Here is a 26134-nt window from a genome sequence, read left to right as displayed (position 1 = left end):
GCATTGACGTCACTTTCCCGCCGAAACGCACCCCTCCTCAGCCGGACTGAGTGGCAAAAGAGCTGCTGCGTGACTGGATTTAATAGGGGAAACTGTGAAAATGTATGAGAGAGAACGGCGTGATGACAGTGGCGTGGTTACTAACGAGTGTCACCTGCGCGTAGGGCTGGGTATCGAGTTCGATACTTTATAGGCACTGACCGAATTGCCTCGATACCTTCGAGTATCAAAAAATGTCTTGTCGTTCCCACCAAATTTCTATACCTGAGCGTAGGGCTGGGCGATATATCGCATGACATTGTTAGGCGCATCTCGTCAGTAAAGCCGGTTCCTTGATTAGTAGTAAATCGCCATCACCTGCTTTCAGATGGAGCGGCATTTACAACACAGAGCCGTAGTTAAAGGTAGGTTAGGTAATCTTTTTTCTAAAAAAAAAACATTCCAAATTTGTTTAAACTGTCTTTATATACCAATACATAATTAAAATGTCAGTACTCTGAAAAAGAAAATATAAAAATCGAGTGACTGTAGACCTTTTAATCTGCAATAAACACAGCTCATTATTTCCATTCACTCCCACCCCCTCCCTTCTGAGCTCCTTCCAAAGCCACGCCCCCAAAACACATGAACGCGCGACGCCAAACGCTCAGGCTGGAACAAGACGCATTTATTACCTGAGACGAGTGGAGAGGAAGGAGCGCAGTACATACAGTGACATCATGTCAGAATCACATGTAATAAAATACCTAACTTTATCACTATGAATATAAACAAATAAGATTTATTTTAGTACTCACTATCAAGCTAGCATATCGATAATGGTAAAGTTTCATTCGGTAACGAGCTATATTTATAAGGCAAAACTAAAAACAGGTTGCATTGATACACGTTTTTCCATTACCATCAGTTACACTGTGATGAAGGTGAATTTCGTGTAAGATTCATAACATATACGGTGTTTTGCATGTAAGAGTTTCCATGATGAAAACATTGTTGACTCTAATGAAGACTAACATACACTCCGAGTCCGGAGACAAGTACCGCATCGTCGGTTCGAGGACAGGTCCGGGGTTGAGGGCGAAGCAGAGGAGGTCGTTCAAGAGTGCGGGCAGGGTCCGAGGAAGTAGTTTTTGCCTTGTTTGCCTTCGCTGACTGCATGCAGGTGCTTTGAGCTGAATATTTCCGGAACGGTGACATGTCATGAGTGCACGCAGGGCAGCGCGCGCAGTGGGGCTCGGGCACGAGACATGAAGGCATCTGATTGGTTCTTTACATTCGCACCGAATGGCAGTGATTGGTCAGAGTTTTTACTGTCCTGCAGCTGCTACAGAGGTCTGATTTTTTTCATTCCTTTTTCTAAACACATAATGTATTGACTACTATCAGGATGGAAGGACCATTTCACCCAGTATAAAAAAAAGTGTTTCTGAACAGGATTACCTACCCTACCTTTAACTGACTAGCTGAGCCATATCGCATTAATTATCGCAGGCGATACGTCCGCGATATGGCTCAGCTTGTCAACGTCAGTGAAACAATAAGCATGCGCATGTATGATGTGCACAAATCAAGTGCTGGCTGTGGCGAAGCATCAAGAAAAAAAGACTACGTCGGAATTAATGGCAACAGAATGGCACAGACAAGCACCGCGTGAGTCGCGTATGCTGTGTAGTAAAAGAAACCACGTGTCTGGGCCATTCATTGCATCGCAGATGACACTGAACATCCAGGATTCATATTTAAATATAGCCCCTTTACGGTTTAATATTCTCACTTTGACAACATTTAATTTGAGAGAAACGTATTAATTTGAGAGAAACGGGGCTAAGTTCGGCTGGCATCCAGACTACAGAACTGGGTAAAAATAAGATAAAAAATTGTTAAACCATTAATTAATTGCTGTTAAATTGAACAAGTTTCATGATTTAAATTGATTACACATGCTTTTTTTTATTTAATACATTTTAATGTAACCATCCAGAAAAATTTAAATGGGGAAAAAAACTTGTAAACTGTGCTTATCCTTAAGGTTAGCTTTCTCCTCTTCACATTAATGTTACAGCCTCTGCTATAACATTAAATGTTCATAAAATTGGTATTGAAAACCGTATCATTCACCGGCCTCGTATCTAATGAGCTTCAGAATCATAAAAGGAGGAGTGACGACAGTGAAGGACGAGAGCGGACCAGGCCTGGGGCCTCATTTATAACCGTTGCGTACGCACAAAACAGGCCCTAAAAGAGGCGTACGCCACTTCCGACGCACAAGTTGTGATTTATAAAAACAAACTTGACTGGAAAATTTGCGCACCTGCACGCAGACTCTGACCCATGCGTACGAACGTTTTGGAGATGGAGCAGTTTGGCGACACCGATGGTGAGCTGGAGTTAAATGTCTTTTTGGTCACTTTTAGACAGAAAATCTAAAGACATGTACAGAAAGATAATACAACATATAATTTCACTCACCAAGCTTATCACTTGAAGCAAATATCCATCCCTTCTTAAATGTCCGCGCCAGTGAGCGCGTTGGGCCGTTTAGTGAAACTGACGCAAATAACAGTTTAAATAAATAAAATAATGATTTAAACTGTTTTACTTCTGATATAAACATTTAGATTAAATATGCCATTCAAATTAATGGAGTTTAACACTTAAACATGAAATCATTACTGAGAAGTTACATTTTTTTATAGCCTATTCAGTCAATAGAAATATTTGTTGTGGATGCGATGTTTTTGAACACTTTTCCTCTGGCATGCTGTGTTTTAATGTTTTAACCACAGAGATAATTGCTTATCATGATAATACCAGATTGTCTGAGAAAATAGTTTCGTGCAAATAATGCCCAAGGCCTATCTGTTTCCATTAAAAATATAAATCAATTAAAAGTACAATTCGGCCAGTGGAAAAGATTGAGAAAACCTTTTTCTGACATGTATTTTACACTATTTGATTTATGTATTCAAAAACAAGGCAAAGATAGGCAACTACATGATTTTTATTAATGTAATGTGTCTTGTACCCAGGGCTTAATTTGAGCCGGAACACGCCGGAACATGTTCCGTCACCTCCGACATTGGATCCGGAACCTTTTTTATTGGATCCGGCACCTCCTGTGTCACTAAAATTAATTGCCTAAATGAAATAAAATAAAATTACTGTTTGTGTAGTGTTCAATATTTGTGACACATGATTTGCGCGCTTGTTGTACGCGTTGAGATAGCTGTTAGCCTCGATCGTTTCACTCAGGGGAAAAATGTCAAAAAGACAGGAAAGTTTGCTTAACTTTTTCAAATACGCTGGACAGTCAGATCCCAAACAAGCAAAAATCTTTCTGCTGATCAAAAAGGAGACCACGATGGACACAGTAGTAGCCTAGTATCGGCATAATATCTCGTTATTTCGACATAATAAGGGGACATTCTAATCTGCATTAAGCCACATTAAGCGTTCTTATAATGGTTATATGGGAGGAAAATGCTTAACGTGTAAATGCGTTCATATTATGGGCTCATCTGATTTTTTGTACATAGCATAGCCTATTTGTTAGGATTTTAGTATCATAATGATTAATAAATGCACGCACAATTATCCGTGAACTTGATTTGAACAAATGCCTTTCAAATTGTGTGCAAAATTCAGAATTAAATTAATGTGCAGAAATTTGTACAAATAGAGAGTATAGGCCTACTTTACTGTTGTAGCCATTAAAAAAGCGCATTTAGTTTAATATTTGTTAAAATATTATAATGTTATTTTTTTTTTCCATTTATGTTGATTTATGAAAAGTGAACAGCACGACCGAGTATAGATAGGATGCGCAATATGAGACATGGAGCGTGTCCAGGCCCGGCTGCAGGATGAAATGACTGAGGGGGCATGTGAAATTGTTAAGGGGGCTTAACTTTATACCATCAATGAATAACAATACACACTGATAAATTGCTTAAATAAACCAGCGTCATTTATTATGCATATATTAACCCTTTCACGCTTAATTTTAATATTCTAACTGACTCCCCATAGTGAGTTTTTTCAAGGCGACTGTTATTTCAGAACGTTCCCCCTTAATGTTTCCATGGCGACGCGTCATATTTGTCACGTGACACACCGCAGCCACAATAAAACTGTTTGACAGATGTATCGCTTTTATTTACTTTTCCCTTTTTTATTCAAAATATTCACAAACGTGCTTACCATGTCATCAACTATCTGATATTCCGATGTGTATGTGAGTGTGTTTGGTCATTTAAAAACCAAATAATCTTGATCTATAACGTGAGATGGGCGCCACAATGTTTCTTTGCGCCGCAGTTCAGAGAATCCTGTGACTCATCAGTTTCTCCCGAAATACATGCAAGAAAGTGGCCGGTGAACTGTGAGATGAATAGAGTAAACTTTATAGTTATACTTCCACTGTGTTTGGCTGATATGAATAACACACGTCGGCAAATTATATTTGAATAGATTGTTAATTGCTGCTTCCACTGACATCAGTGTGTCTTTTACAAACTCCAAATGTATTGTTTTACTCGTGCTTATGTGTATTTAAATATCTGAAACCTAAAATAAACATTGTGAGGTTGAAAACACTGCTTAGTTGTGATATATGACAGCGCTGAGCCGAGCGCGTCCTTCTCTGGCTCAGCGCCAACCAACGCGCGAAAGCACAATTTGAATCTGGCAGTTATATCGTCACTGAACATTCTAAATCCCGTGGAACCGTACTCTCAGGGGCACATAAATAAAAAATCCCATATATGGGACTGTACCGCTCAAAAGGTTAAACATTTCATTTGTAACCATGAATACAAAAATTAAACTGAGGTGGCACAAATCAGATCTGAGGGGGCAATGCCCCCTTTTGCCCCCTCGTGGCGCCGGGCCTGAGCGTGTCAGACATGATTTTGACCGTTGAAGTTGAAGTTGTTTTGTAGAAAGCCTTTCTTTAAAGTGAATTTCGTTTTGTATAAATTGTATCTTAATTTTAATCAATTTTTCATCAACCAATTGTCTGTATTAAATTAATACGAAACAAATATAACGGAGGCGCCCGCGCGCTCATGCATTGCACGTGAACTGGAGCACATCCTAACTTAACGAAACTCAGTGTATGCCTCACACAGACATGACAAATACATCAAATACACAAAGCTTGAAATGTCTTTAAACGAAATAATTAAAAATGAAAAAAGAAAAAGGCTAGCCTACTCTTTGATTATGTAATGTAATCCATTAGGCCTATTTATGTGCACTTCTCTATAAGCGCGTTCACACGGAGATGGCGATCGTCAACTTCATTTTGCAGCCGTGTCGACACTTTTAGAGAAAACACTTGTTTATTAATAAAAATCAATACACGCGTCACCGGATTTACAGATGCACGCACACATATTATTTCGAAATAACGAGATATTGTGTTGAAATAACATTATTATTAATAATAGCCTACATCTTTTAGAATATTTGATTGAATGCTGAATGTTGCGCTTGTTCAATTTAATAAAATTAAAACTTTAATTGTGATCATAGGCCTAACTGAATATTAAATATTTAGTGGCCAAGTTTTGCGCAGCTCCCCGTCAATGATCTAGCACTCACTCAGCACATGCGTTAAAAATTCTCTGGCGCTGTCCCTGCAGAGAAGCTACGTAGGCAGTGTAATTATTTATTTATTTATTTATTTATTTTGTTCCGTTACCTCCAACCCCCGTTTTGAGTCGCCGGATCCACCCCCCCTCTGCGCTCCGGGACCTCCCACTTTACAAATTAAGCACTGCTTGTACCGTTAAACGTTATCACGTGGATGAATAATCATATGCAAATAATATGCAGATGAGGATCTGCATAGTAAAACTAGGCGTTGTAAACTCCATATGGTTATTTCGGGGTGGAGACACATGTGCGCACAATCTTCCGCTGACTGGGATTTATAAAGTGAATTCTGCGCAGGTTCTTGCGTACGAACGGTTTTATAAGTCTGAATATTTTTTTTTGCATACGCCATTTTTGGCTTTCGGGCTTTTCAGTTTTTTTTTTTCACTCCAACTGCATAATATTGACAGAACTCTGAAGCGCGGACGTGCAGTGCCCGGACAGTCTGTGACGCGCACATAACAGAGATGCTCACATAACAGAGACTAGAGATGCACCGATTACATTTTTTTTAGGCTGATTCCGATTTCCGATTTTTCATTGAGTTTGACCTGCCGATACCGATTTTAGCCGATTCCGATTACATTTTTTTCTAACCACTTTACAGCAAACATAAATATTTATTTTCGATCTTTTCTTTAACCCTTTCATGCGTAAGTTTAAAATATTCTAACTGACACCCAGAGTGAGTTTTTTCAAGGCGAACGTTCCCTTTAGTGTTTCCATGGCGACGCGTCACGCAGTCCACAGCAGCCACAATAATACCGTATGACAGATGTCGCTTTTATTTCGCTTTTCCTTTTTTATTCAAAATATTCACAAACTTGCTTACCATGTCATCAACTAGCCTATCTGATATTCCGATTCTCAAATACGTGTAAGTGAGTGTGTTTGGTCGTTTGATCTATAACATGAGATGGGCGCCGCAATGTTGTCCTGTCAGTCGGATTTACAGCACGTGAATTCATCAGTTTCTCCTGAAATAAATGCAAGAAAGTGGCCGGTGAACTGAGAAGAATAGAGTAAACTTTATAGTTACTTCCACTATGTTTTTTCTGATATGAATAACACATGTCGGCAAATTATATTTGAATAGATTGTTATTGCTGCTTCCACAGACATCAGTGTGTATTTTACAAACTCCAAATGTATTGTTTTACTCGTGCTTGTGTGTATTTAAATATCTGAAACCTAAATTAAACATTATGAGGTTGAAAACACTGCTTAGTTGTGATATATGACAGCGCTGAATGCGTCCGACTCTGGCTCAGCGCCAGCCAACGCGCGAAAGCACAGTTTGAATCTGGCAGTTATGCGACGTCACTGAACATTATAAATGTGGCACCGTAAGTTACTCTCAGGGGCACAGAAATAAAAATCCCATATATGAGACCGTACCGCTCAAAAGGTTAATCATGCGGCGCCCGAGTACATTTGACCGGCATAAAATCGGTATATCGTCCCCTTGGAATTATAAGGTTCTATCTTGACATTTTTGTCAAAATTTAGTTATTCACATATTCTTATTCTGTGACCACTTCTTTACATTATGTGATGTTGTTTTTTAAGTTGTTTACATTTAGAAAATAAAAAGGTTCTTTCTGTCCCCCTGCACGGGCCTGGCCCTCCATCTCTCCCCCAAGACCGCCTACGCTCCACCACCCTCCTGGAATTTCGTTTTTGGGGGTTTTGTTGGGTGTCGGAAGCCGCCCTTATGGTGTGTTCACACGCGAATAGCACGTCAGGCGCGAGTGATTTCAATGCAAAGACACGTTACGCGCATAAAAAATTTCTGCGGCGCGAATGAGGCATAGAACGCGGCGCGGTAGATGCGAATACGCCTCATTCGTGTGTCAAGTTTGCGCGAATTGAGAGTCTGGCGCGTCAAGGCCTCATTAAGGCCAATTTATACTTCTGCGTCGGGTTCGCGTAGAAGGTACGGCGTAGCATACGCATTGACGTGTACCATACGTCGTACCCTTCGCCGTACCCTGACGCGCACCTCCTCAAAAATGTAACTACGCGTCGCGGCGACGCGGACCGCAAGATCTGTGATTGGTCGGCTGGATAGCATCGCGTTTCCTCCTACGCATTTCCGGAATGATCTTCTGCACTCTGCACCGCCCGCCCGCCATTTTTAAATTCCGAAGATCAGTGAAGAGCCATGGAAACAGACCAAGTGACCGAGAGATTGCTTGAAGAAGTGCGGAAATACAGCCATCTGTATGACTCCTTCAGTCGCCATTGCTCGTAGAAACCTAAACTCAAAACAGCCGCGAGGAATGTAAACACAGTGGAACTGGAACATTAAAACCCACCCGCGCCAACTAGCGTTTCGGCGGTGTAACTGCAGAGCAACACAGACATTCGCAGAAGTATAAATGCTCACGACGGCGTCGCCTACGTGCGTACCCTACGACGTACACTACGGCGTACACTCGACGCAGAAGTATAAATTGGCCTTTATACTTCTGCGTCGGACCTACGCCGGAGCCTCTATGCTGTAGGCAACGCGTTGGTTTTCATTTATACTTCTGCGTCATTGTCCGCGTTGACTCGCAATTACACATGCAGAGGGAGCATGTGAAACCCGAGGGAGCGGTCCTAGCAGACCAATCACAGCACTTGCGTCCGCGTAGAGTTGACGCATTGTTACATTTTTGGAGAGGTGCACGTCAGGGTACGTGCGCTACACACAGCCTACGACGTAGCTACGGCGTGAGTTCGACGCAGAAGTATAAATAGGCCTTTAAGCCTGGTTTATACTCGACGCGTCCGCACGAGCGCGAAGGTGCCCGCGGCAAAAATTCCGTCATTGCGGTGTGGGCGGTCGTGCGCGTTGGTTTTGCAATACCCAATTTCACCTGGCGGTGTGCGCAACATTTTTTGTAATAACGCGCGCGGCGCCGCATCCGAAGATGAACGACTTCGAGCCGAATCTGGCTGAGCTCGAACTTCTCACCACACCGGCACCCAGTTTGCACGTCTAAATTAGTTGCTTACATTTAAAAAATGAGCATACAATAGCATAAAAAGTATTTTTAATGAACATAAAGGTCCATGTTTAATAAAAATGTTCACTAAACTTAAGGAAATGTTTAGTGAAATTAGAAAATATAAGAGATTGTTCATTTATTTATATTGTATACACATTCTCATATCCATATATTTTGTTTTATTGTCACGAGTAATAATCTCAGGGTTTACTGGGTTTTACACGATTCTTTTTGTAGTGTACTAAAATAAACATTGTCACGTGTATATAGCTTCTTCTTCTAACCGCTGATTCCTGATGGTTTAGAGGACAATTCGAGGTATAAATTACTCGAGTCGCCCCCTATCGTTTCAAAGAATAGTACAACGGCGAGCGCGTCAAGTATAAACGCCTCGTCCGTTTGGGGAGGTGCGCGCGCAGTCTGTGGAGACTCGCGCTGCGGAGCCAGGCGAAAGTATAAACAAGGCTTTAAGTGCGAATGATTTTATGTAATGGTTTTTGTGCATTCACGCGTTTGACGCGAATCCGCGTCTGCCGCCCGAGTTGAAAAATCTGAACTTCTGCGTCAATTCGCGCCGCGTTAACCAATCAGGAGCCTGCTTGCTGCTGTCACGTGGTGAAGTAAAAACAAAGTAAATCTTTCATCACATCATAACTTGATTTCAACATACGAGACATATTCGTTTTGTATTGAATGCTATTTATTCCATATTTAAATCCAGATTATATGAAACATTATTATTCTAATGTAATTTTCTGTCACAGTTTTGTTTTTGGGCTTGTTCACATCATGTTTCCTTGCCTGTCATGTGATCCCTTGTAAGTCATGTGATCCTGCCATGTGTTCTCTTGTTTGATGTGTCATGTTTTCATTGGTTCATTGTTTCGTTGTTCACAGGTGTCCCTTGTCTAGTCATTAGTCTTCTGTATATTTAAGCCCTCATGTTTGCCATGTGTCTTTGTCAAGTATTGTTTTTGTGTAATCTGCTGTTGTGTAAGTTCATGTTCATGCTTTGGTTTTTGTTTTCATGCCACGCCATGTTTTTGTTTCATGTTTGGTTTTGTTTATAATAAACTGCATTTGGGTTCTCATTTACACTTGCCTCCAGTGGATCCTTTACAATTCTAGATAGAAACAGCCAGAAACTCCATCAAAACGGCCACTTTCAAACTATAGCAGCTTGAGTGTTTATGTTGCTTATGCTTTTTAAAATTGTTAAAAATTAATTGCCTCCCCCCTCAAACCGAGCCCTGTGAATGAGGTGAAAACAGGGAACAATTGGAGACAAAGAGGCTTTTCAGCAGCTCAGTTTAACACAATGGTCCTGTTATTTCTCTCAGATGTTGGACAAGCATTAAACAAACCTTTTTTAAATGCAACTTCATCCAGATTCCCTATATTTCTATCAGAAACCAGATATGTTCAATTAATTTAAATGTAAGTAAAGTAATTCAGTAACTTCTCTTTGAATTTGGCAGATCTGGTGTCCATCCCACAGCAATTCACCAATAAATACTGGGAATATTCCCATCATCCTACAAGAGAAGGACAAACTCCAGGAGTAGCAGCTGAAATCTGTGTGACTGTTAAAGATGGAGTTTATTAAAGAGGAGATTGAAGACATGAGTGATCCAGAACCATCCAGAATAAAACATGAAGATACTGAGGAACAAATAGGTTGGTGTCCATTCTTGATTCTTCATTGTTGACTGCTTTGGTAGCTGTGAAATAATAATCAGTATATGAATGACATTTTTTACAGAAATGCTTATATCATTTTAATCGTCATCTTTAATGTACTTTTAATCATAATCTTGTAGGCTATAACAGTTGTCAAACTCATTTTGATCATATTAACGAGAATGACAGAACCAAACTTTGGCACATCAGAGGTCTGATACTTGATCTCTGTTGCTTTCTGCAATTAAATCAGGGTTCACTTAAACTGATTCCAATTTAATGTTTATTTTAGATTGGATGGAAGTAAAAGAGGAAAGACAAGAACTGGAGGAATTTAAGGAGGAACATGATAACTTTAAAATTCAAGAAACAAAAGCCAAAGCACTGCACACCTGCAGTCGGTGTGGAAAGAGTTTCTGTCAAAAAGGAAACCTTACCGCACACATGAGAATTCACACTGGAGAGAAACCGTATCCATGCTTTCAATGTGGAAAGAGTTTTTCTCAAGCATCAGGTCTCAGTCTTCATCAGCAGGTTCACTCTGGAGAAAAACCATTTAACTGTGATCAGTGTGGTAAAGGTTTTAATTCACCATCAGATCTAAGACAACACCTGTTAGTTCATTCAGGTGAGAAGCCTCACATGTGTTCTGTCTGTGGAAAGAGTTATTCAAGGCTGAAAAGTTGTAAAGTGCACCAAAAAACACATAATGAAGTGAGAGATCATGTGTGTTGTGACTGTGGGAAGAGCTTTACTACATCTGATTATCTGAAACAGCACCAAAGAATTCATACTGGAGAAAAACCTTACAAGTGCTCATCTTGTGACAAGAGTTTCACTCATTCTGCAAACCTGAAATCACATGAGCGACTTCATACTGGAGAGAAGCCATATCACTGTACTGAGTGTGGAAAGAGTTTTTCTCAAGCATATACTCTCAAGAATCACCTGCTTACTCATTCCGGAGAAAAAACATTTAACTGTGATCAGTGTGGTAAAGGTTTTAATTCATCATTACATCTGAAAAAACACCTGATAGTTCATTCAGATGAGAAGCCTTACGTGTGTTCTCTCTGTGGAAAGAGTTTTTCACGACTGGATCATTTGAAAGTGCATCAGAAAACACATAATGGAGTGAAAGATCATGTGTGTTGTGACTGTGGGAAGAGCTTTACTACATCTAGTTATCTGAAACAGCACCAAAAAAATCATACTGGAGAAAAACCTTACAAGTGCTCATCTTGTGACAAGAGTTTCACTCAGTTGGGAACACTGAAAGTACATGAGCGAGTTCATACTGGAGAAAGACCTCACAAGTGCTCATCTTGTGACAAGAGTTTCACTCAGTTGGGACACCTGAAATCACATGAGCGAGTTCATACTGGAGAAAGACCTCACAAGTGCTCATCTTGTGACAAGAGTTTCACTCAGTTGGAAAACCTGAAATCACATGAGCGAGTTCATACTAGAGAGAAACCGTACAACTGCACTGATTGTGGAGAGAGTTTTAGACATTCATGTAGTTTTCTCAGACATATGAAGAAATATCATAAGTCGCCACAGTGAGAAACATTTCATTTTCATGTCAAATACTGTCAAATAAGTAAATGTTGTGAGATGAAAAAAAAAGAGTTGCTCCCAAAAGAACATTATCTAGTTTGACTTTGTGAATTTGGTGAAATGCTTAGATAACTAGAAAGACTTGTTTATATTGTGCTCTGATAGTACATGCAGTTATAGGAAATAAACAAACAAAAAATTGTCTTTAAAAAACCTGTTGAATTGTGATTGTTTGATGTAAAAAATCAAGTGTAGTGTCAGTTATGGCAGGTCATGTTAGTCGAGCTCGCATCAGCTGATCCACGTCTACCTATACGACGCCAATCACAGCATCCATATATTTCGCCAGGCGAAAGTATAAATAAGGCTTTACAAAAAAAGCAATGCACACCCAAGCGAAATGGGGTCTTGCGCACCCAACGCGCACGATCGCCCATACCGCAATGACATAATTTTTGCCGCGCGCACCATCGCGCTCGTGTGGACACTTCAAGTATTAACCTAGCTTAAGGGACCTAAAGCGCACCTTAAAGGGGTGGTTCGGGATTTTTGACATCGGACCTCATTTTTAAGTCAGCCTGGTTGTTATTCATCAGTGGAGACAAATTTTTTTTTTAATTATCCAGTCCTTATATTTGGATAGTTAGCCGATGCTAGGCTAGCGCGAGTCAATGGTAGATGTTAGCCAGCCATTAAAAAAACGTTTTACCCACTCCACAGTGCACCAAACGCAAATCAATTATGACACTAGACTATCGATGCAAATGTCCGTTGAGAGAATAATGTTAGAAATCAAACTTACCTTTCATCTCAATGATCCCAAAGGAACTAGTTTCTCAGCAGCTGCGGAATTTTACTTTGCTCCGGTTAGTAATGCGGCAAAAAGTAAACACAGAACAGAAGCGCATTACAGTGTGTGTAGTACATGTGTGTACCGGCTCACTCGGTTGCCTAGGTAATCAATATCACTCCGCTGCTGCTGTAGACAAGGCTTATGATTACAGGGAACAAATTATAACTAATGCAATGTGATGAAAGGTAAGTTTGATTTCTAACATTATTCTCTCAACGGACATTTGCATCGATAGTCTAGTGTTATAATTGATTTGCGTTTGGTGCACTGTGGAGTGGGTAAAACGGTTTTTAATGGCTGGCTAACATCTACCATTGACTCGCGCTAGCCTAGCATCGGCTAACTATCCAAATATAAGGACTGGATAATTTAAAAAAAAAAATGTCTCCACTGATGAATAACAACCAGGCTGACTTAAAAATGAGGTCCGATGTCAAAAATCCCGAACCACCCCTTTAAAGCTGTCACAAAGAACCGGCAAAAGTAATGATTATGAATATGTTAAATATATCAAGGAGACGTTTCAATTGTTTATTAATAAACAAGTGTTTTCTGTGTCAAAGATGAAGTTGACGATGCTGACTTGCGATATTCGCAGTAATGAACGCGCCAGAGAGAAATGCACGTTTCATACGGATTCGCCTACATAAGCAGAGAGCAGTCTGTTTTCTTTTGTTTTGAATTATTTTGTTTAAAAGTACACATTTCAAGCTTTCTTTAGATATATTTCTCAGGTCTGTGAGGCAAGTAGCTTATACTGAGTTTCGATTCATTTATGAGACGAGCTCCAGTTCACGCGCCGGTGCCTCTGTGTCCTGATTATATTCAACATGATCTCCCGACCAATTTGTGCAAATTCGTACGATTGATAAAAAGGTGGCTAATTCGTATGAATTTGTACGACCTCACTCGTACGAATTTGTATGATTTGTCTAAACCCACGTGATGGGTAGGTTTAGGGGCGGGGTCAGGGGTAGGTCATTTGTATGAATTCATACAAATTGGCCAATTCGTAAAATATGTACGATTTAGCAAAAATCTTACTAATTCGTACGAGTGAGGTCGCATGAATTCGTACGAATTAGCCACCTCATAGAATTTGTACGAATTGCCGTGATATCTACTTCTTATTTATTAAATCCAGGCAATTGGTTGATGAAACATTGATTAAAATTAAGATACACTTAATAAAAAACGAAATTCACTTTAAAGAATGGCTTTCTACAAAAAACTAACTTAATGAGGTGGTCAAAATCATGTCTGCCCACTCGTCTCCCGATATGCATATTATGATCTTACTCATGCTTTTCACTTTTCATACAATCAACAAAGATGAAATTAAAAAATAAATGTATTATTTAAACATACAGTGGGTAGGGAAAAGAATCACCCCCCTTTTAAATAATCACATTTTGTTGCTTTTGCAGCCTGAAATGAAGACAGAGACAGTTTTTATTTCATTCAGCTGCATTTACTCAGTGCAACTTATAACATCCAAGTGAAAGATATAACACCAACATGTCAGAAAAAAATAAAGAAAACATAATCACTGAGTTGGAAAAAGGATCACCCCCTTGTTTCAGTATTTTGTTTAAAGGAGTCATAATGTAGAAATTTCACTTTTCCACGAGAATCAATGTATGTTATGATTGCATAATGATTGTACACTGGCCGGGAAGCCGATATTTAAAAGTGAAGCGTTTGTTTACCTCAGGGTTTGTAAAATAGGCCACGTGCACGCGCACGAAAAAACGAGATTTTGATTTCTTCCCCCTCTTGACGTCAAGACGGGGGAGGATATACCAAATATGGACACCGCAAACCTATGCCGCGGGAAGCCCGCCCCTCTCCCCCTCTCCCCCTCAGATTCAGTTTAGTCGACTCGAGAAAGATGGAGAAACCGAGTGCACACCTGAGATGCTCTGTGGTTGACTGCCACAAACAACATGCAAATGTGTTTTATCTACCAAAAACGGACGAAACTATCAGGGAACAGTGGAGGAAATTCATTTTTAATGACGCTGTCCCAACAACTCTTTCAAGTGGCGTATCGTTAGGTGTGTGCGCTAAACATTTTACACCGGAATCATTTACAAATTTGGGGCAATATCAGGCGAACTTGGCCTCGAAGCTCCGTTTGGGAAAAGGTGCCATCCCAACCATCAGGGACTTGCCAGAAATTGAAAAGGTAAAACTGTGTTTTTATTGCTCTACTGTGGTTAACAAATAGCAGCTAACTGCTAATGCGGCTATTGTATGTAACGTTACCTTCGAGGTAAACACGGGGAATGGACTCTACGAATGCTAGCCACATCTTTCCACTTTGTTTTACACTAGCAGCTACAGTAGTGACGGTACAGGAGTCCATGCTCAGTGGCTAAAACTGTTTAAATGCAAGTATGAAAACAATATACCACTAAACATTATTAGCCAAACTCATGCAAAACATGCAGTTTGAAAATAGCTTTCAGTTAGTGGGGCTTCTGTAAGAATGTATCTGGGGCTTCTGTAAGAATTGCACTACCAAGGACTGAAATGCTTCAGGAAAAGCTTGTTTCATGCTGAGCTAATCAAAATGACCACAGCTGATCACAGTTGAAAGTCAATTGGCTTTGTGTGTTATTGAGAAACTGATTAACTACACCTGGTTGGGTTTACAAGTCATTTTTAGGAGGGGGGTGATTCTTTTTCCAACTCAGTGATTCTGTTTTTTAATTTGTAATTTTATTTTTATTTTTTCTGACAAGTTGGTATTATATCTTTCACTTGGATGTTAAAAGTTGTAAATACAGCTGAATAAAACAAAAAATTGTCCGTTTTCATTTCGGGCTGCAAAGCAACAAAATGTGATTATTTTAAAGGGGGGTGAATCTTTTCTATATCCACTGTAAATATGAAACTAAATTTCGTTTTCTTTAATGACTGGGCTACGACATGTAGGCCTATTAGCCCACACTAGGCTACAGACAATTTAATGTCGGAGTGGGATTTGAGCGAACGCCATCTTACCTGTGAGCATGTGGGAGGAGATGATTTTCAAACAATCATCGAATATTATTTTACTTGATATGCCAATCGTATTTGTTGTTTAAAATGCCTGTTTGAGGTCTCTGTGAAAGTTTTAAATCAGTCTTTTAGTGCCGCTTTCAGAGCACTCACGTCCGTAACATTGGTTTTTCCTTATAAATGCGAACACGAAAAATAAAATAAAATGAATATTTTGTGTTCTGTGGAGAGCCAACCCTTCTTCATCCGGTGGGTAGTATTACTTTTGGTTTGCGCAGTGTAATTCAAAGAATTACTAAAAAATATTTTGCCAGCTAAAAGTTAAAGATTTTTTGTGTTATTTCCGTAATGCATATGTGTAGCCTATTTTCCTCTTATTAAATATAAAACGCATGTGTAGACTGATATTTTTCTAATGTCTGGACTCCTTTATTAAGGGAGTATGGATATATAAACAGACGTTTCAATAATTGGTATTAAATGCGTTTTCTGAGAATTCATATTTCAAGTTTTGACTGCAAATGTCACGTCCATAACGCTGGAATTGCCCAATAGTAATTTAAAGATGTGGTAGCCTAGCATTGGATCTGGATGGGAAGGATAACTCTGGGAGTTGGAATAGGGGTGTGTCGCGATTCTGCCTTCTCACACTGTGACACAGGTTCGCGGATCTGAATATTGCGATTTTGGTTTCATATCGCGTGTCGTTACAGCCCTAGTCAATACCAATATTTTTGTTGGTATTGATAACGGTTAATTAACCCAGATCAGGTGACTAGACTGTTGAAGTCATAAGTATGGCGATAGTGTATTTGCTCTGTTGGGGCTAATTTTAATATTCATAGAACCATACAAAGCCTACTAAATGAGACAAGGGTGTGGAGTTACATTCAATCTATTTTAAGGCGTGCAGAATTTTTTTTTTTCAAAGGGATAAAATGATTGACTACAAGGGGACTTTAAGAATATGCGGCCCCTTTAAGAAACATGACACGATGCGCAGAAGCGAGAAGCGAGAAAAGACGAGCTGAAACTTTCACCAGTCGAGGCTGAAAGTGACGCTGTAAACGATCGTGAATGAAGGACAAATGTGCAATATTTTCTTCGGATGCCGTATATTTCCAGTCTGCAGGTGAGAGAAGTTACCAGATTACAGAGTTTAACATTAACCAGCTCCTCGAGTGAGTGTGTTTAAAGGAGAACTTGGTAACTTTTTTAACGTAATAAAACTGTCTAGAAATCATTTGGATGGTTAAACAACCTGTTCTGGTGATATTGGTGACTTTCCCCGCTCCCCCCAGCGTTCCCAGGCGGAAAACCAACCTTGCAACTTGGGGACTACCATCCCGGCAAGATAGAAATTGGAAGTCTCGTGAGAAGCGAGAACGAGAATGAGAACGAGCGCGAAACACAAATTGCTTTACGGCAATTCGACATAAACAAACACGCATGTATGATGTATTACCAGATTACCCACCTCGGTAGACATAGCTCCACACGATACAGTTGGCTTGCTCCGATCAAAACAAACGCACATGAGCAGCGGTAGAGAGGGGGAGGAGGCCGCCGCAAGTGAGTTTTTTACGACCGTGTTGTGAAATATACGCCCCCCCCCCCCACAGCTGTAGGGGGAGCTCGTGGGGAAAACATGCGACAACAAAAGGGAAAATCAGCGAAGAAGTGAGTAGAGTTCGCTAGAGTTACCGAGTTCTCCTTTAAGGGTCAATGTAATGCGTTGTGTGTCCTGGTTTATTATTATTAGAGTGTAGTAGAGTGTTTTCACAGACTAACTGTTTTTTCTAGGAACGCTGTTGTAGCCCATAACTGAAATTGTTTTAGGAGCACAGGCTGAAAATGTAGGGGCACACACCTTAAATCAACCTGCAACGCAGTTATTCACATTACCCCCATTTTGACTGTATTACTGACAAATGCCTTGATAATAAATTGACTTAACGTACAGGAATTACAATGTGCAGTTTTATTTTAAGTTCACAGGGCTCCAGACTAACATTTTAGGGCAGCAGCACCAGAGCCACTAAGTTCTACAGAAAGTGGTAATACTGTTGAGCTGACAATAAAGCACTGAGCTTAATTTGAGGTGTAGTTAAAAATTAACTTCAGTTATTATCATTCATAATATCGTGTATTAATTTAATAGCAAAACTAGGGTAAAAATGTATATAAGGGAGTGAAAATAAAGCGATCCTCACCAACCACCTACTGGTTACAATGGTAATTTAATCCTTTTTTTCTTTTCTTTTTTTTTAAAATAAGTGTGACTTCCTAAATCTTGAAACTTTTATTTTTATAAATAGGGACAATCTTTGATGGATGAACAAATTTTTTTTTTTGTTCATCACATTAAAAATAACATTTCAGTATGATATTGGTTTTGAACTGCTGGAAAAGGATGTGTAGTACTTGTAAGCATTTGACTATTTCTGTCAAAATACCATAGTTACAGTTCGTGTTACTACGTTAATCCATGGTGAATGTTGCTGATTTGTGAACTTAGAGCCTTCTATATATAGCTTGTTCATTCATTAGCCTACACAATGAATGTTTCTCCTGTTTTCCACGTCAGCGCAGTTTGATCTTATATCTATGGTTTAACAGAGAACTCTGCGCCAAGTTTGAATTTTCCTCACTGGATCTCGCATCGATGTTATTAATTATGTGGCGAATTCAATGGATTTCTTCACTGGATCTACCAGCGATGTGCAGTAACGGTGTTGCGTGATCGAGTAGCTCGCTGCGCTGTCTATTGTTGGTCCGAACTAATAAACGGTCCGCGAAGCAAAAATGAGTAGCACAGTTTCGGTCCACTTTCATTTAGCTTTCCATTTAATGCTGGGCAATATTGTGGTGGTGCCAGTGCAAGCTATATACAATTTTGGTCGCACTGGCAGGAAAAAATTGTCGTAAAATGCGATCATTTGGTCGCAGTCTGGAGCCCTGCTGTTGACACCAATAAAATGTGTTAAATTACAGAAGATCTCGGACATCACCATAATGAATAAGCGGAGTTCGAATAGAGGGTAAGCATTAACGTCACTTTCCCGCCGAAACGCACCCCCCTCAGCTGGACTGAGTGGCAAAAGACTGCGTGACTGGATTTAATAGGGGGAACTGCGAAAACGCATGAGAGAGAACGGCGTGAAGACAGTGGCGTGGTTACTAACGAGCGTCACCTGCGCGTAGGGCTGGGTATCGAGTTCGATACTTTTTAGGCACTGACCGAATTGCCTCCATACCTTCGAGTATCAAAGTTCTTGTCGTTCGGTACCAAATTCTATACCTGAGCGGTTAATCTTGTCAGCGTCAGTGAAACAATAAGCATGCCGCATGTATGATGTGCACAAATCAAGTGCTGGCTGTGGCGAAGCATCAAGAAAAAAGACTACGTCGGATTGATGGCAACAGTGCATGATGCAATGAATGGCACAGACAAGCACTGCGTGAGTCGCACATGCTGTGTAGTAAATGAACCGCGTGTCTGGGCCATTCATTGCATCGCAGGTGACGCTGAATTTTAAATTTAAAATGTTCAATGCCTTATCGCGCTGATGTGACTGAGCCCGACCCGAACCCGAACATAATTTCTAAATATCTGTACCGGCGGGCTCGGGTCGGGTATCCATCCTCTAGTGCACATAACAGAGACGCGCACATAACAGAGACGCATGATGGCTGAGCACGAAATTCGAATGGCACCCTCTTCTCTAAAAGCTAACGTATGGAAATTTGCTATTTCATTGTGACCTATTTTGTATTTTTTGTGTGAAAGCTGCTTACTGTATTGTGTAGTTTTCACATCAATATGCTGTAAACCGATCTGTTATACAAACGTTATACGTAGGTTTCAGAACGTAGGGGGGGCTGAGCGGGGTGGGTGGGGATGCACCTGAGACCGGCGTTTCAATAGCACGCGCTCTCTGTAGGCATGTTCACATTAACAGATAATGAGTTGCCATGAGAACGACTGACATCTCTATCTTTGATAGGTGTGAGCTCGTACAAAGGGCGTGGTGAGCTGGTGCCTGCTTATGTCACGCAGAACCACAACTTCCAATAGGCAAATTCAACTGCAGTAGCCACTGTTCAACCTGAAGAGGGCAGCACTCAGACGTTTTTACACCATATATTGTAGAATCAAAACACTTTATACCCAAATGTCAAAAAATTTATTCTAATCAATGAACAGCACTAATAAAGCCACAGTCTTACAGATCATTAACTCAAAAAAGTTGTTTTAGGGTTTAGTTTCCCTTTAATTATGATCAACATATATTTTTAATAAAAGTAAAAATGATAGTAAAAATGATAGTAAAAACGAAAAGAACAGGGTTATCATTTCTGAATGAAATTAACTCTCTCAGTCTCTCTTTCTTTCTCTCACCCCTGTCACAAGCACTCATTCTTTCTATTCTGGTTAAAAATAATAATATTCTAGATAGAAATAGCCAGAAACTCCATCAAAACTGCAATTTTTGAACTATAGCAGCTTGAGTGCTTATGTTGCTTATATGCTTTTTAAAATTGTCAAAAAATGAATTGCCTCCCCCCTCAAACCGAGCCCTGTGAATGAGGTGAAAACAGGGAACAATTGGAGACAGAGGCTTTTCAGCAGCTCAGTTTAACACAATGGTCCTGCTATTTCTCTCAGATGTTGGACAAGCATTAAATGCAACTTCATCCAGATTCCCTATATTTCTATCAGAAAACAGACATGTTCAATTAATTTAAATGTAAGAAAAGTAATTCAGTAACTTCTCTTTGAATTTGGCAGATCTGGTGTCCATCCCACTACAATTCACCAATAAATACTGGGAATATTCCCATCATCCTACAAGAGAAGGACAAACTCAGGAGTAGCAGCTGAAATCTGTGTGACTGTTAAAGATGGAGTTTATTAAAGAGGAGATTGAAGACATGAGTGATCCAGAACCATCCAGAATAAAACATGAAGATACTGAGGAACAAACAGGTTGGTGTCCATTCTTGATCCTTCATTGTTGTTTGCTTTGGTAGCTGTGAATTAATAATCAGTACAGGAATGAATAATTCTAGAGAAATGCTTATATAATTTTAATTGTCATCTTTAATGTACTTTTAATCATAATCTTGTAGGCTATAACAGTTGTCAAACTCATTTTGATCATATTAGCAAGAGAATGACAGAACTAAACTTTGGCACATCAAAGGTCTGATACTTGATCTCTGTTGCTTTCTGCAATTAAATCAGGGTTCACTTAAACTGATTCTAATGTTATGTTTATTTTAGATTGGATGGACGTGAGAGAGGAAAGACAAGAACTGGGAAAAATTGAGGAGGAACATCATAACTTTAAAATTCAAGAAACAAAATCCAAAAAGCTGCACTCCTGCACTCGGTGTGGAAAGAATTTCACACGGAAAGCAGACCTGAAGAAACACATGAGAATTCACACTGGAGAGAAACCGTATACATGCACTCAATGTGGAAAGAGTTTTTCTGATGCATCAGCTCTCAGAGTTCATCTGCGTATTCACTCTGGAGAAAAAACATTTAACTGTGATCAGTGTGGTAAAGATTTTCATTCATCGTCAAGTCTAAACAAACACCTGATAGTTCATTCAGATGAGAAGCCTTACGTGCGTTCTCTCTGTGCAAAGAGTTTTTCACGACTGGATCATTTTAAACTGCATCAGAAAACGCACAATGAAGTGAGAGATTATATGTGTTTTGACTGTGGGAAGAGCTTTACTGCATCTAGTCATCTGAAACTGCATGAAAGAATTCATACTGGAGAAAAACCTTACAAGTGCTCATATTGTGACAAGAGTTTTCCTCAGTTGGGAACATGGAAATGTCACGAGCGAGTTCATACTGGAGAGAAGCCATACCACTGCACTAAGTGTGTAAAGATTTTTATTTCATCATCAAATCTAAAAAAACACCTGAAAGTTCATTCAGATGAGAAGCCTTATATGTGTTATTTCTGTGGAAAGAGTTTTACACTGCGGGAGACTTGTAAACAGCACCAGAAAACATGTGTGTTGTGACTGTGGGAAGAGCTTTACTGATTCTAGATATCTGAAACTGCACCAAAGAATTCATACTGGAGAAAGACCTTTCAAGTGCTCATATTGTGACAAGAGTTTCAGTCGGTCGACATCACTGAAAACACATGAGCGACTTCATACTGGAAAGAAGTCCTAATACTGTAGGCCTACTCAGTTTTGGACTGGTACATAATTGGGTCAATACCAGACTACTGATAAGCTTCAGGACAAATTATACTTTTATCTATACTTGCATTGTTTTATCTCTGTATACTTCTGTGTTAATATCATTAAACAGAAACATTTTGTCTTAAAAAAAACAGTAGAATTGTGATAAACTTCATTTAATGTAAAACCTTTACTTCAGCATCACTTCTGAAAAACACCTGGGGCCGGTTGCACCAGCTGGACGTTCACCCGGTCGCAAGACTAAGCTTAACATAAAATGCGTTTTTTAAGTCCTACGTAGAATTAATAAATGTTGCACCATCTGGGTGTAGCGTCTGAGACTAAATCTTACGCCTAGACAAAGGTTGGTGTAAAGTGTGAAGTCTTCATTTGTTTAAATGGTCAAGTCATCTACATTTGTATAGCGCTTTTAACAATGCAGATTGTTTCAAAGCAGCTTTACAGAGATAAACGTATAATTTATGGTAACAGAGATTGTTTTGGCTTTATAGCAGTTCTTTAAGTTATTTTTCAGCTAAGTTAGTTTTGATTGATTCGCTTCCGTCGCAACGATCATTTGTTATTAAATTAGGGGCCGCTAAGACGACAACATTCTCTCTACACAGAGAATGCAGGCTGCGGGAAAACCTCGGGATAAACAAAGACACTAAAATTAGCGTAGATGCTATTCTACTTATGATGTAACAAGTACATCAGGATTTATGGGAAGTGTTTCCGGTTCCGACTGACCTAATCTATGCAGCCTAACATTGAAAAATATAAGTCTATAATGTGTTATGTGAATGCTAGGTCAAAGAGATGTGTCTTTAATCTAGCTTTGAACTGACAGAGTGTGTCTGCTTCCCGGACATTGGTAGGAAGACTGTTCCAAAGTTTTGGTGCCAAATAGGAGAAGGATCTACCGCCAGCAGTTGATTTTGATATTCTAGGTGCTATCAACTGGCCGGAATTTTGAGATCGCAATAGACATGAAGGACTATAATCCGTTAAGAGCTCGCTCAAGTACTGCGGAGCTAAACCATTTAGTGCTTTAAGTAATCAGCAATATTTAAAAATGTATACAATGTTTAATAGGCAGCCAGTGCAGTGTTGACAGAACCGGGCTAATATGGTCATACTTCCTGGTTCTGGTAAGAACTCGAGCTGCTGTATTTTGGACCAGCTGTAATTTGTTTATTAAGCGTGCAGGGCAACCACCCAGTAGAGCATTACAATAATCTAGCCTTGAGGTCATGAACGCATGAACTAATTGTTCCGCATTTGTCAATGAGAGCATATGGCGTAATTTAGATATATTTTTAAGATGGAAAAATGCGGTTTTACAGATACTAGACACATGACTTTCAAATGAAAGATTGGTATCAAAGAGCACACCCAGGTTCCTAACCGACGCCGAAGACTTAACAGCGCTGCCATCAAGTGTTAGACAGTATTCTAGGTTATTACATGTGGACGTTTTTTGTCCAATAATTAGAATCTCTTTTTTCAGAATTTAGAAGTAGGAAATTACTAGTCATTAAATTTTGCTAATTTAAGCTATGCATTCCGTTAATTTTGTGAATTGGTAAGTTTCGTTAGGTTTTGAAGAAATATAGAGCTGAGTATCGTCAGCATAACAGTGAAAGCTAATTCCATGTTTCCTAATGATATCTCCTCAGGGTAGCATGTACAGAGTGAACAGCAGCGGTCCTAGTACTGAGCCTTGTGGTACGCCATACTGAACTTGTGATCGATAAGACATCTCTTCATTTATTGCTATAAACTGATAAAGGTCAGATAAGTATGATTTAAACCATGCTAGTGCAATTCCACAAATGCCAACATAGTTTTCTAGTCTATTTAAAAGAATGTTAATGTTGTATGGTCAATGGTGTCAAATGCAGCACTAAGATCAAGTAACACCAATACAGAGATAAATGGTGAATGGTGAAAATAAAGATAATTAAAAACGTTGGGACAATGGCGCGTCTGGTGTAGGCTACAGGCTACACGATCAGTGGGCTTTCCGGCGTGAAAGAGTAATGAGAGACCGCACCAATCCTCTAGATATATATATACAGTGGGTACGGAAAGTATTCAGATCCCCTTAAATTTTTCACTTTGTTATATTGCAGCCATTTGCTAAAATCATTTTTTCTCATTGTACTCACAGCACCCCATATTGACAGAAAAACACAGAATTGTTGACATTAAAAAAAACAAAAACTGAAATATCACATGGTCTTAAGTATTCAGACCCTTTGCTCAGTATTTAGTAGAAGGACCCTTTTGATCTAATACAGCTATGAGTCTTTTTGGGAAAGATGCAACAAGTTTTTCACACCTGGATTTGGGTATCCTCTGCCATTCCTCCTTGCAGATCCTCTCCAGTTCTGTCAGGTTGGATGGTAAACGTTGGTGGACAGCCAGTTTCAGGTCTCTCCAGAGATGCTCAATTGGGTTTAAGTCAGGGCTCTGGCTGGGCCATTCAAGAACAGTCACGGAGTTGTTGTGAAGCCACTCCTTCGTTATTTTAGCTGTGTGCTTAGAGTCATTGTCTTGTTGGAAGGTGAACCTTCGGCCCAGTCTGAGGTCCAGAGCACTCTGGAGAAGGTTTTCGTCCAGGATATCCCTGTACTTGGCCGCATTCATCTTTCCCTCGATTGCAACCAGTCGTCCTGTCCCTGCAGCTGAAAAACACCCCCACAGCATGATGCTGCCACCACCATGCTTCACTGTTGAGACTGTATTGGACAGGTGATGAGCAGTGCCTGGTTTTCTCCACACATACCGCTTAGAATTAAGGCCAGAAAGTTCTATCTTGGTCTCATCAGACCAGAGAATCTTATTTATCACCATCTTGGAGTCCTTCAGGTGTGCTTTCATGTGTCTTGCACTGAGGAGAGGCTTCCGTCGGGCCACTCTGCCATAAAGCCCCGACTGGTGGATGGCTGCAGTGATGGTTGACTTACTACAACTTTCTCCCATCTCCTGACTGCATCTCTGGAGCTCAGCCACAGTGATCTTTGGGTTCTTCTTTACCTCTCTCACCAAGGCTCTTCTCCCCGATAGCTCAGTTTGGCCGGACGGCCAGCTCTAGGAAGGGTTCTGGTCGTCCCAAACGTCTTCCATTTAAGGATTATGGAGGCCACTGTACTCTTAGGAACCTTAAGTGCAGCAGAAATTTTTTTGTAACCTTGGCCATATCTGTGCCTTGCCACAATTCTGTCTCTGAGCTCTTCAGGCAGTTCCTTTGACCTCATGATTCTCATTTGCTCTGACATGCACTGTGAGCTGTAAGGTCTTATATAGACAGGTGTGTGGCTTTCCTAATCAAGTCCAATCAGTATAATCAAACACAGCTGGACTCAAATGGAGGTGTAGAACCATCTCAAGGATGATCAGAAGAAATGGACAGCACCTGAGTTAAATATATGGGTGTCACAGCAAAGGGTCTGAATACTTAAGACCATGTGATATTTCAGTTTTTCTTTTTTAATTAATGTGCAAAAATGTCAACAATTCTGTGTTTTTCGGTCAATGTGGGGTGCTGTGTGTACAATAATGAGGAAAAAAATGACCTTAAATGATTTTAGCAAATGGCTGCAATATAACAAAGAGTGAAAAATGTAAGGGGGTCTGAATACTTTCCGTACCTATTGTATATATCAAACAATACATCCAATCAAAAATAATGATATAGAATGAGAAAAACACATTTCAAGAGATTTATCGTAGGCTACTTCTATGTGTGTAAATGTTTGTTGATTTATCATAAAACCTCAGAATTTCATTATTTTACATTATGTTCATGATGACTGAGTGATTCTGATGAGGACCCCAAAAACACTTTATAGTTATTTTGACCCATATAGATTCCCTTGGATTAAAGCTGCATTCAGTAACTTAGGGATTTCTTCGCTGTATTCTCGCTTTTTGCTCTCAGGTTTCTCTCTAGAGCTCCCCCCACAGCTTCAGAATAGATATTTAACAACACTGTTGTAAAAACTCGTTGGCTATTCTCAGACACCAGAGGCTAGCAGATCAACGACATCAAAGTAGATGGGACATTCTTTAAAACGTCTTCTTCATTCGGGTTCGAACAGCGTGAGGGAGCGCAATAATGACAGCATTTTAGCAGATTTCTTTTGGCCGTAAAGCAATT

General features: G+C 39.8%; 1 protein-coding gene and 1 long non-coding RNA gene across 4 annotated transcripts in view; both read left to right on the top strand.

The window, feature by feature from the left end:
• LOC311296631 (zinc finger BED domain-containing protein 4-like) overlaps positions 1-26134 on the top strand; it is a 151234-nt gene that overhangs the window by 39616 nt on the left and 85484 nt on the right. For 2 of the 3 annotated variants that reach the window (XM_084418485.1, XM_084418484.1), the window contains exons 2-3: positions 10133-10331; positions 10627-12277. In XM_084418485.1, coding sequence (XP_084274611.1) covers positions 10247-10331; positions 10627-11900 — 1359 coding nt within the window. In that variant the 5' untranslated portion in view covers positions 10133-10246 and the 3' untranslated portion in view covers positions 11901-12277. Of the gene's footprint in view, positions 1-10132; positions 10332-10626; positions 12278-26134 lie in introns of those variants that run through there. The other variant, XM_084418488.1, reaches the window with a different exon arrangement.
• LOC311296695 lies at positions 16798-22044 on the top strand. Its single transcript, XR_014628681.1, has 3 exons — positions 16798-16885; positions 20546-20743; positions 21041-22044. It is a non-coding gene; the product is annotated as an uncharacterized lncRNA (long non-coding RNA).

Source organism: Rutilus rutilus (assembly GCF_951802725.1).
Source record: "Rutilus rutilus genome assembly, chromosome: 9".
Taxonomy (NCBI): Eukaryota; Metazoa; Chordata; class Actinopteri; order Cypriniformes; family Leuciscidae; genus Rutilus; species Rutilus rutilus.
This window is presented reverse-complemented; position numbering and strand designations above follow the sequence as displayed.